This window comes from Marmota monax, unplaced genomic scaffold (genome assembly GCF_021218885.2).
Source record: "Marmota monax isolate L192 unplaced genomic scaffold, Marmota_monax_Labrador192_F-V1.1 WCK01_AAM20220418_F8-fsc00135, whole genome shotgun sequence".
Taxonomy (NCBI): domain Eukaryota; kingdom Metazoa; phylum Chordata; class Mammalia; order Rodentia; family Sciuridae; genus Marmota; species Marmota monax.
In genome coordinates, this window is record NW_026694339.1 from 2,203,024 (window position 1) to 2,215,963 (window position 12,940).

General features: G+C 39.4%; 1 protein-coding gene across 4 annotated transcripts in view; it reads left to right on the top strand.

Annotated features, from left to right (window-relative positions):
* Window positions 1-12,940, top strand: part of Mpped2 (metallophosphoesterase domain containing 2) — a 169,941-nt gene that overhangs the window by 43,986 nt on the left and 113,015 nt on the right. For all 4 annotated transcript variants that reach the window (XM_046467524.2, XM_046467526.2, XM_046467525.2 and 1 more), the window contains exon 3: window positions 3,489-3,670. In XM_046467524.2, coding sequence (XP_046323480.1) covers window positions 3,489-3,670 — 182 coding nt within the window. The remainder of the gene's footprint in view (window positions 1-3,488; window positions 3,671-12,940) is intronic.

The window sequence follows — 12,940 nt, forward strand, 5'->3', positions numbered from 1 at the left end:
AATGGAGTGTGAGGGTCTCCCCACAATGTGAAAAGGTGGATCTCCCTGCAGCGTCAGGGTCTCTCTTGGACATGCTCTTAGAGTGAAAATGTCTGGCTGTCTTGACTCGTCTTTTCAAGATGTTTATCAGATGCCCAATTTGGGAGTAGTTGTTTCCCTAGGGTTGTCTCAACTTTAATTACCTCCACTGCAACTTGCCCATTCCACCAGACGTCTTATTTTCAGCTCTGAGTGTCCGTGGGAAGAAATGCCTTTCTTCCTATGACCCCAGGTGATATTTGCCTTGTAGTCCTGCAATGAGGCTCTGGCATGCTGTCTGTCTTGCCTTCTGAAACTCTGTCTCTTGCTTTGTCCTTAGTCCTGTGAGGAACAAAGTACATCAGTGTTCCAGGTTCAGGGCTTCTGTCTATATTTGGGTTTGCATGTTTATGTTCCCCACTCCCCCCAGTTCCCTATCAATCCTCTGTACATTTTCCAGCATATAACTTTTCTTTGATGACATCATGTTGGTGGTGTGGATGGGGCAGCCAAAGCTTGCCCTGGACTCTTCATGTCATTCCAGCTCAAAGCTGAGAAGAATCACTTACTTCCTTTTACCTGCCCCCTACTTTTATGTTGTCTGGACTTTATTTAACTGTTAATTCAGCTGGATGTTTAAATGTTTCTCTGGAGGAGGTGGGAAGGTGGGGAAGGAGGTTGAAGTGATTAAATAACTGACTGGTGTTCCCCAGAGTCTCAGAAAGTTTACTGCTCAGTATGGAGCCAAGGTGGCAAATGAGTCCTATACCATGGAATGGCTGGCTGCTCTAATGTGGGTAGAGGCATAGAGTAAGGGCCTGTTCACATGAGGGGTTTCCGTATCTGCCACTTTGGGGGGTGGTTATCCTAATTAGTTTTACGTGACAGTAGAATGCACTTTGACACATTATCCATAAAAGGAGTATAATTTCTCATTCTTTGTAGAATCACATTGTTGGTATAGTCATATAAGTACATTAAAAAAAAAAAAAAACAAATAACCCAGTCAATAAATTGGCTAAGGAACTGAATGGACACTTCACAGAAGAAATACAATCAACAAATATATGAAAAAATGTTTAACATCTCTAGCAATTAGAGAAATGAAAATCAAAACTAAGATTTCATCTCTGCCACCTTTTATTTAATAAACTCAAAATGATGACAGTGTTGTCCCTATAAATTGGGATAGACTCACACGGACTTTGATGCAGTAGCTATGCCCGTAGTTCAGCCCAATTGCAGAAGGGGAGAATTGGGCATTGTGTCTATGGATTACCATTAGGAGGAAAACTGGAAAATAATGATACACATGTACGCACACATCATATTGAATGTATTTACATTTGGTGGTCTGGTGGTTGATTATTAAATGTCCTTTCAAATATTGTGGATTGACAATTCCATTCCAGTGAGCATCTTAACTTTTGGTACTGGGACATTACCTATTATTTTTTGAGGGTGACAGTCAGTTGTGGCAGCGAAAAGTCATTTATTCTCTGGAGAAAGTACTTTTACAAGTCAGGTGATGATTGTTGGTGAGACTGGAACCACTGAAATGGAGTGTAATCTAGTCTCCGTGACAGAGAAAGACACCAAACATTGCTGTGTATAAAAACAGCATCGAATGTAATTGGGAAGGCCTTTGGGTTACTAGCAAGGTCTCCGAGGGTTAGTGAACTTTCTCTGTGGTAACAACATATTAATTTATAGCCTTTACAGAAAAAAAGGATTAATTTTTTGTAGACGTTAAAATCCTGATTAGACCCACTCCAGTAACCCTTCACATTTTCTTCCTCCCTCCCTTCTTTTCCATGTCCTTTCCTTCTTCTTTAATTCCTTCTTCTCTTACAAAAATAAAACAAATTAAAAGATCAACTATTGGAAAAATTCGAGACTGCCTGGGCTTTGTACCAGTGTCTTTATTTATTCACTGAAAGTGCCATTCTTAAAACCGATTATTTCTTTAAAAAAAAAAAGAGGCCAGGTATGCTGGTGCATCTCGGTAATCCTCGCTATGAAGGAGGCTGAGGCAGGAGGATTACAAGTTCAAGGGCAGCTTGGGCACCTTAGCAAGACCCATCTCCAAATAAAATGAAAAGGGATGGGGTATGGCTCAGTAGCAGAGTGCTAGCCTAGCGTGTGTGAGGCCCTGGGTTTTATCCCTAGTACAGAACAACAACAACAAAAAAGCCTGTCAGGCAATATGTATTGGAATCTAGAGCTTTCAGTGTGTTTTGTGCTGCACGCTAACTATCTGGGGCGGGGCTGTGATATGAAATATTGTTCCTTACTTAACGTTTTACTCTCTAATCTACGCATTGCATATTTGCTTCTCTTGTGACCTTCTCTTTGCATTTATAACTGCTGCTTTTCGCCCATAATCCAAAAGTAAGCAGACATTCCTACAGAGAAATTAAAGGAAGCTGTCAGTGGAGAGTTAATATAGTGAAAACATCCTTAACTCCGCTACCAACCTCTTAAATAATTAAAACTGTATGCTCCAAGAGTCACATTTGCATTTCTTTACCAAGTTTATTTAGTACACTTTGTTACACTCAATTAAATGAGAATGTTCTGTTTCATTTTCTTGGCTTCGGGTTGATCACTTTGCCTTTTGATTCTTATGCCCTGGTGTAATTTCACAGTGCTTAGGTCTCTAAAACCATACATATATTAATGTATATGTAGACATATACATACCCATTAAAAGACGTACTTTGTAGGAAATAGAATCTTTCGCCCAAGGCGCCTGAGTATTCCTTGTAACCTGAGGTGTAACTGGGACAGCAGATAATTCATGGTATAAAGATGAGCTTGACAAAGTTCTTTTAACATCCAGTTTTTGGTTTTTTTTAAGCCTTGTTATTTGGCATCAGTTTCCCTCTCCACAATTTGCTTTGTGAATCTCTTAGCAAAAAACAGAAAGAATACAGGTGTTGAATGGTTGTGGAAAGGAAATTAAATGTAAGTGGTGTCTCTCCGCATCTCAGTTGGCAGAGCCTGTGCAGACGGCTCTCTGTAAATTAGTTCATTGCTTAAGTTATGCATGTTTAAGAAGGAATAAATTAGTTATCCATCTCCTAATGAGTAGTGGGATCAATTGAAGCATGATGAGAGAGAAATAGCATAATTTTGCTTCCTCAGTTGGGGGTTCAATATCCCCAAACTTCACTATTAATCACTCTATCAATTTCCTGGGTTATTTCTGATTCTCCGGGTAAGATATTCTTCCCTTTTAATTTTCCTACCAGGTAAGTAAGACTTTTTTGAATTTGTCCAGTGGGGTTGTGGATGAGGGATGCTGTATCTCCTTCATGCTCCCAAATGTCCCCTGTTACTGTGGGTCCTTTTGCCTCTGCACTGGTTGGTTTGGGTGTGTTCACGTAACAGTCGATATGTATGTGCGATGACAATTGCCAGGGTTCTAATATGTTTAACTGTTATGGGATCTGTTATGTCTACTTTAGGGTCGACCCCATCCCATATGACACTCCAAAACCAGCGGGCCACACGCGGTTTGTCTGCATCTCAGACACACACTCCAGAACAGATGGTATCCAGATGCCTTATGGGGACATCCTTCTCCACACAGGCGATTTCACCGAGCTGGGACTGCCCTCAGAGGTTAAGAAGTTTAATGACTGGTTAGGTAAGGAATGATTGCGTTCTGGCGGCCCCAATTAACCTTTCCCGTCCGAGTGTCACTCACTGCGTCCTAATTGAATTAGAGCACTTGGAAGCCAGCTCAGCCATTTCTCGTATGATATGCGGTGATGTCTAGCTTTAATCCAATTCTGTTAATTAAAGATGAATTTTTAGATATTTAATTTTACTGTGCATCCTTTCAGTGCCTGGCCTCGGCGGCTCTGGGGCAGAGGGATGGGAAGCTTTGAAACCGATCTCCTCTCACTCATTCTGCTTTAATGAGGGTATGCGTTGGCACACATGAGACCTAGAATCATATTTTTAATTCACTGGCTCTGCAATCTTTCCCAGATATTAGGATCAAAGATGTACAAATGACCTAGTAGCAAGAGAACATTTCTAAGAAATGGAAGAGGATGTAACAGTCCTTATATGAAGTGAAGTTGCTCTAGCACAGTGCTGTTTAGGAGCAGCTTTTCTAAGTGTTCTAGAAGGTGCCTATGATCCCTGAAAAAAATCACATCCTGCTGTAAAACTCACCAAATCTAAAATACGAAACTGCCCTGGAACTATGGAAAGGCACCCACGGGTTGTGGGTTCTGAAAAATTATTGGGTTCCAAGTCAGGTAGTTTGCAAGTAGTATTGCAAAGCAGTCTGGGGATTATTCATATCTTTATTAGAAGATGGATCTGGAGCTGGGGTGTTGCTCAGTGATAGAGCATGTGCTTAGCATGCATCAGAGCCTGGGTCCAATCCCTGATCCATTAAAAAGAGAAAAAAAAAAGGGGGGGGGGAATATTTATAAGAATTGTCTTAGGTGGGAGAAAGAAGGAAAGAAGTATAGCATTCTGAGAGCTTAGAAACTCTAAAGACACTAAGGAATTATAACATGAAGAGCAGAAATTGCTCTGGAAGATTAATGTCATAAATAATATGTTAGGCAAAAAAGTATTAAGGAGATTCAGGCAAAAATACTAAAATGTTTCCCATCAAACTAAAGTAAGGTTTGAGAAATTTTTAAATGATTGGTTAAATGATAAAATGTATGTGTTAAAGAGAAATAATATTCTTTAAACATGGTTAAAAATATTTAAAAAAATAAACAAGCCTAATTAATAACATAACGATTTTGGTTTTTCATGTGATATTACAGATCAATCCAACTTATAAGCAGTTGAGTCAGAATACATACACCTTACTTTTGGCTATTTTCATTTAATAGTGTTGGTAAGATTTTAAATGGTTTTATGTAATTTTCTTATTTATCCTTTTTAGTAGCAGTGTGACGTTCATCTTGTTTGCTGTTTCTTAACTTTGTATGACTTTTCTACAAAAATGAACATTTACTTTGATATCAGTGTTTTCCTCCGGTAACTGGCATTGAAGTGTGCATTTTCATGCGTATGTCTTTTTGCTTCCATTGACTTATTTCTTAGGATAAAACATTATGTCTGACTTAAATTTCTAGGTCAAAGAATGTGAAATTCCTGTGGTTCTTGCTGCTTATGGCATTTTGCTTTCCAACAGCACCGCGGCTGTTTTCCTGCAGTTAAACGAATGTAACGGTTTTACCAGGATCTTAGCAGTGCTGGATGTTGGGGGCTTTTATATTTTGTGCTCTTTTATGGTCAGTCTTATTTAAAACATTTTAAATACCATCTGGCATAATCACCTCCTTTTCTAGGTGGGGCAGAAATTTAGAGAAGTTAAGTGACTTTCTCAATACCATTATAGCAGGTTTGGGTCTCTAATTTCTATCTTTTCACTTTTTTTTTTTTGCCTCTGTTAAATTTGCTTTCAAGGACAATGACCTCATTGTTTTAGCCAACTTTGTGAACTCTTCATAGTTAAAATTATTTGGGGGGTGAATTTTGGGCATTTTAAGCTATTCTGTGACATCTGAATCTCAACACAGATACTAAGGAGCCTAGTGGACAGTTCTTTTTCTGGAGGAAGGGAGCTGCATTGTGGAGTGTTCACAGAAACAGGAGACAAGAGACAGTTCAGATCCTGGTTATAATCTTGTTTAGACACTGACCTTGGGCAACTGAATGCACCTCTTTTCCCCTTGGTTTCCCTCTGCAGAACTAAGGATTAATACTACCTGTCTTTCTGGATTGTTGTGCAGATTAATCAGTAAATGATTGCTGCTAGTGAGTTTTTGTGGGCCATTAATAACTGAATGGAGAATGCGGTGAGTGAACCATCAACAGATATTTAAAGGATAAAAACAAGAAGAGGTCAGAGGAATTATTTAGTAGATTAGAAGTAAACACTGGGAGATTTTATAAGGCAAAAGTACTCCATAAATGGAAATGTGCCGTAACTAAGGAAATAAAATGATAAGGAAATAAAATGCTAAAGGCCAGCTGCACAGTCAGTTCCTCCTTTTCTTACTTCTCCTCTGATCTTGTAAAGCAGGGAGAAGAGACTTCAGCATGGGGTGCAGAATGAGAAACCAAAGGGAGCCCATGGGATATGGGTAGAGAAGTTGGGATCCCATCGAGAAGGCTGAGAATAGCTCACTGTTACCAGGGCAACCTCATGGTGCTCAGAGGGTGAGAAATGGTGTGTGATTACACTCTGCCACTTGGCCCAATCAGGAACCTCTCCCTAGGAAGGGGTGCTGCCAACGAGAGCTGCCAGGTATCCTGGCAGAGCAGAGTCAGGTCAGATCATCCTAGGGCCTTACCACGGTGGTGCATTCAGCTCTCAGCAGCAGAGGTCTCACAGATCAGGCAGGCACTTACACTTCTGATTGATTTCCATCTTTCTATCATCTAGATGACTCTGATCATTGAAAACAACCTGGTCATAACCCAAGCTCCCCTACTTTCCCACTGGATAAATATGTTTCTATTACAGGCCAGGCACTCCTTCTTCACCTATAACATTCCTCTAAGTTGCTAATGTCAGTCCCATTTTATGGATGAGGAGCCCGAGTTCTGCAAGGTTAACTTACCCAAGGTCATTTAATAGATAAGAAGTGCAGAGAAGCTAAGGATTCTATCCAGGGTCACTCAGGCAGTAAACCCTGAGCTCTTAACTCTAAAATGTGAGTCCTCTTCTTTTATTATTCTGTGATATTCTGACTGAGTTTGAATTAAAAGAACTGATGTAGCTCCTGGAAGCTTCATGCAGAAGTTGCATAGCTATTTGGTAATGTGCTAATAGTGCATAGGTTTGAAAGATGTATTTAGGTCCTGCCCATCTTGATGCTTTCTTGACCTTCCAGCTGTAAGACCTGAGAATCCTGCCATGAGCTCCCTGTCATACCTGGCAGGTATAACATGTAAAATTATTAATGTAAGGTACTTTATGATATAAACTAGCACACACAGTTCAGGACCGTAAGAAGATAGAACTCAAGCCAGCTACAGACAAAGGACGGGAAAGTAGAATAGCGTGTTGGGGTTATGAGCAGTTGGGAAGGTCCAGCCTTGAATTTATTACCTTTGGTAAGTTGTTTGAACTCCTGAGCTTTGATGTTCTAATCTGTAAAATGGGCATTGTAAGTAATAATGTACCCCATGTTGTTGTGAGGATATACTCTGTGCTAAAGATTGCACCATTCTTAAAACAGTTCTTGATCTGTGACAACTTTCAACCAATAGTACAAATGGTAACAATAAAGCCAGCATCGTAGACCCTGATGGGCAGAAGCTAAAAGGGGCTGACCCTGGGGATTTCAAGAGGGACTTAGGGTTGTAAGAGGGAGCACCAAAATGTCTAAAATTAGAGGCTGGAAACACACTTCCCTCCTAGACAGTGACTCTAACTGGATGGAAGATTACAACTGGAAGAGGCCTTGGGGTCCTTGAATTCTGCTTCCTAGTTTAATAGCAGTGGAAACTGAGGCCAGAGGGATTGAATGAATTGCCCTGGGTCACTGTTGATGAATGATCAAGTTGAGACTGGAATTTGAATGGGGCAGGGAAGGGGAACACTAACACACATTGTCTGTGGGTGGTAGGGTCCCCTCCCCTGTCACATGCATCATTTCATGCAATCTTAATAACTTAGGAAGTTGCTATTATGGGATTCCTTTTTACTCACAAGGAAACAGCCCTGGTGAACTTAACTTTCTTAAGGTGATACCACAAGGAGGTGACCTCAGGGTCTGATTTTGGGTTCATCAGACAGACCTCAAACCCCAGTGTAGCTGATGAGGATGGATATCCCAATAGTTCATCCTCACAAACAATCTGCCTCTCTCTGCTGCTGTCTTTAAGGGAAACAGTTCAGGGTCAGAGAGAGAGGTAGGTGGCTTCTTATGGCCAGGGACTGCAGAAATGTGGAAAATAGACATCCACAAATGTTTTCCCAAAAATTCTTTTAAGAATGAGAGTTAAATGCTATATCCCATAGTCCCATTATAGTATTTTAGCTCAACTATGCTCTTTCTTTCTTTCTTTTTTTTTTTTTTTTTTAACCAGGGATTGAACCCAAGGGCCACATCTACCAGCACGTTTTACTTATTTTTTTTTTTTTTTGAATTTTGAGACAGGGTCTCACTAGGTTGCTTACGGCCACACTAAGTTGCTGAGTCTGGCTTTGAGCCTGCGATCCTCCTGCTTCAGCTTCCTGAGCCTCTGGGATTACAGGCATGCACTACTGTGCCTAACTAACACAGCTGGCTGTGGGTACGTCACAGATAGTCTTGGGTGAGCTGAATGAGGCCTGGCCACCCAACCATTATAGCAGTTTCTTTCTTTCTTTTTATTTTTTAATCTTGGCAAAAATTTCTCCTGATCATAGGCTTGACTTAAATGTACACTTGTTATCTGTAAAGTGCCTGCCTTTTAAAGTGTGATTATTTTTATTGCTTTTTTTTTTTTTTAAACTCTGAACATCAGTGGCTTCTCCTCTCACTTTGCCTAAAGGCGCATTTTGTAAGCATTTTACCGTGTTCACTTTGTGCCTCTTTGGTATTCTTTACTGTTCACTTGACTTCATCTCCACTGTCCTCTCATTTTCAGAATACCTTTGTCAGCCTTCTTCCTGATTATCCCACATAGGCTGTGGGATGTTGCACAAGGGGGCTTTAGGAGGTCTTATCCTCTGATTGCATATCCACTTCTTATTTCCAGCTTTCAATTACACCCACATCCCATTTCTTCCCATTCCCCAAATGCAGTGTGTCCTTTTCCACATCCTTGCCTTTGCAAATCCTGTTCCTGTTTCCTGGGGTGGCCTTCTCCTCCAGAACTCTCTCATCCTCTGTGACAGATTCTTTGTCATAGTCAGTCACTTCCTTGAACATGTTGGTTAGACATTGTCCCCCTTGTTATGTAATCACACTTGTCTTTCTCCCTCCCAGACAGCCCTGTGGACCTAATGGGTGCCCTTCATAACCCGGGTTCTAAGTATAGGACCTGGAACATAGTCGGTGTACACAAATATTTACTGAATCACTGAGTGAACCAATGAACATAAAGGTGCAAGACTCTTTTCCTGCTTGCAGTTTTGGCCTAAACTTTAAAATTACACAGTACTGTATATACAAGCCCTTCCCTTCCCATTCCTTTTATCCTCAAAGAATTTATAACATCTAGTTGGCTGTTGTTAATGATTCCTATATACTGTGCAGAAATACTTAAGAAGAGTTTGTTGTTGCTGCTGTTTGTTTTTTATATGATAATTAGAAAGACAGGGTTCTTGGGTGGTCTTCATTCAGTTGAAAGTTTATACATAACAGTCTACTCAGTCAGGAATCCCTTTTAACATAGCACCAGTGCCATGAACTTTTAATTATGGCTTTCTTTGGTCTGGATTGTCTTTTAAAAGCTCATATCTTCAGTTTCCCCAGGCCAAAAGAGGAGAATGGAAATGTTTCCAAGGAAAATCTCAAGAAGAAGGTTATATATATTTGTTAGGAGCATTGTATTAGGCATGGTTATAATAGAGTGTGACTGCAACCAGCATTTCAGATTTTAGATATACAAATCGATTTACCCCTTTCTGAAGACTGTGTTCCTTTCAGTGGTCCTGCTACTGGCCCAGAGTTTCAGAACTGGCCTTTAAGAAATAGCCTTCTCTGGCTGAGCTGTTTGTTTTATTCTTATAATATACCTGTATTTTATATGCTCATTCCTGGTAACTTAGAAAATAGCAGTAAGTGAAAAGAAGAAAACCAAATGATCCATGGACAGATATAATCACTCATTTTAGTATGAGTCCTTATTAAATGTTTTCTGTAGATGCATGCATGCCCCTATACACATGCTCACAAATATCTTTTACCAAAAATAGTAATACCATTTCATAGTCTGCTTTTCATCAAAACAATATATCACAAACAATTTTCCATTTTAATAAATATGGCTAAAATACTTTTCCCCCAAAGGATACTTTTATTATTTATAATTTATTTATTAATAATTGATAATTTATTAATACTTTTATTGCATATATTATAAAAATATAAATATATGAAATGTGCAAAGTAGAAAATACACATTCCTTTGTAATTCTGTTTCTAAAACAATTGCTATTTGGTGTACAATCTTTGAGAAACATTTTTACTTTTATTTCTATTTTGAATATACTCAGTAGCAGGAAATATTCAATTTTGGGGGGCTCTAGTTTAATGGCTATTTTTAAAAAAGAATGGATCAGTGCATATTATCTTGTAACTAACTTTAAAAAATTGGTCCATCATGCTTTGCGTTGGTGTAGGATTCTGTCGTATGGATGTACTCTAATTTATTTAGTTTCATCTCTATTACTGGACACCTGAGATGTCACCATCTTTTACTATGGTATGTACTGGTGTGATGAACACTCTTTCTCTCTCTTTGCAAACATCTTTAAATATATTTATAGGCTATCTTCCTAGAAATAAAATTTTGCTTCAAATGATATGTATTTTTTAAAAAGACATTTTTATTATATGTTATCAGGTTTCCCTCTGTAAAGATTGTAATTTCTCCTTAATGTTCTTGTAGTAGTTGAGGGTTTGTGTCACGTGTCTTTGAACATCTTTATTGTCAGCAAATCTTTAAAAGCTTTAAAAAAATGACCACAGACTTTTTTTTTTTTTTTTGCTGCTTGTGAAAACTCACATGATCATTGTAAAAAAAAAACAGTAAATAATAACACAGGCAAATAAATGAGATTTCCAATTCACATAATAACTACATTTAACAGCTGATGTGCATACTGTGGTGTGGTATATGTGCACATATATATTGATGTGTACAAGGGCCGTACAATATCAGGTTAAGAGTGTGAGTGCTGGATTTAGTCTGGCTGTGTTAAAATCCTGGTTTCAGCGTTGTTCATTCTCATCTTCAGCTTATGTAAAAAGAAGCATTAGTGCTTAGCTTGTCTGATTTTCAAGGACTGTTGAGAGGTTAAATAGGACAAAGGACACCTGATGCGTGCAGGTGGCAAATGGTCAGGAGTCGGAATCTGGCGTGATGTCAGAGCTGGCCTCACTCCTGCTTCCTGCTCTGTTGCTGGGTTTCTCTCACCTCAGGACAGAGAAGACCAAGGGACACAGGGAAGAAAGAACTTTGGGGAAGGTGCCTTTGTAGTTTCTTGTGCCACTGTGAATTTATAGAGCAAAGCATCAGCACTGTGGTCCTGCCTGACCACCAGAAATCTGACACTGTCCCCTTTCTAAGGACCTTGGAACAGACATATAAGCCCTTTCTCTTAGACTCTGATTAGCCTCTGAACCAGCCATGAGGGGGCTGAGTCTGTCCCTTCCCCATGCCTCTTCTCAGTCTTCTGTCATCTCCCCTTGTCTCCCCTCTACATTCTGTCCACTCCCTCTGCCCTCCAGGTCACCACTCCCCCTCCTGGGCCGTCCCTGCCCCCCAGCTTCTGTCTTCAGATGGGATATCAAAGACAGTTTTCAGTTCATGTTTAAGACTTTTTCACAATGTTTACCAGGCATGGTCTGCATGTTTAAGGCTTCTGGATTTTTTTTTTAATCAAAATTATTAGGAACTCAAGCTGGTGAACTGGGAAAGTTAGGATATGCCATTAAAACAACAACGACGATGATGATGTGATGCAGTGACAACAGCCACTAGTGGGGTGCCTAGCACGTTCCAAAGAGTAGTTTTAAAAATGATATGAGGGGCTGGGGATGTGGCTCAAGCGGTAGCGCGCTCGCCTGGCATGCGTGCGGCCCGGGTTCGATCCTCAGCACCACATACAAACAAAGATGTTGTGTCCGCCGAGAACTAAAAAATAAATATTAAAAATTCTCTCTCTCTCTCTCTCTCTCTCTCTCCCTCCCTCCCTCTTTAAAAAAAAAAAAAAAAAAAAAAAAAAAATGATATGAGCAGGGGCAGCATCACTGGAACTTTAGGATCGCTCAGTATCATGTCTAATAAAAAGGTAAAGGTAGGAGGCATTAAGAAGGGCAAATGAGATGAGTTTTCCCACAATTTATAGAAGAGACTATGCCAGAGAGTTCCCCAGAGCCCAGAATTCCCTGATTCCTGTTTTTGAATGTTTAATACCCAGAGAGTTTCTTCATCTTTAGTTTGCTCACAAAACAATACCTGATGTGCTGTACTTTTCCATTTTCATACTTTGATTTTCCCAAGTTCCATTCTAGGTTTAGAATTTAAGTTTTTTTTCTTTTCTGTTTCAAACAATTAATTTAGAGTTTTTCCTCTCCACTTCAACTCCTCCTGCTCTTCCCATTCCTCCTCCTTCTTAGTGTATAATTCTAGAATTTCAATAGGAACCTATATATTCTATCATGTGAATACCATGCACCCATTTACTTATCTGTAATTAGATAAGATTATTCATTTGCTCCAAATAATGGTTTATTCATCATTACCTGCTTGCCCTTCTTTTCATGACGAATCTTTTCTCCTGATGTAAATTCCTCCATATTCTAATTCATATATAAGTACATCTTGTCAATAAGGACAAAGCTAACTTTAAAGTAGAGTTCAATTTTGGCATGGAATTAAGTTAAAATACTTGGGGAAAAAATGAACCTAAATACAGAGTAGTTGAATATGCACAAATATGTAAGATTGGATTTTGTTCCATTAGAAGGAATTGTTGGTGACCTGAGAACATGATGACTAGGTCTTTTGTGATCCACGTGAACCTAATCTTTGGTTTGATGGGCAGCTATTTCCTCAAATTACATTAATTATGATGCCTCTAATTTATATGACATCTTTTTTCCAAAGGACTTAAAGTACCTTTGAGTATATGAGATCATTAATGCTTATAATGGTCCAGGGAAGTGGATATGGGCAGACAGTATTAGCCCTGTCTTACTGACGGATGGAT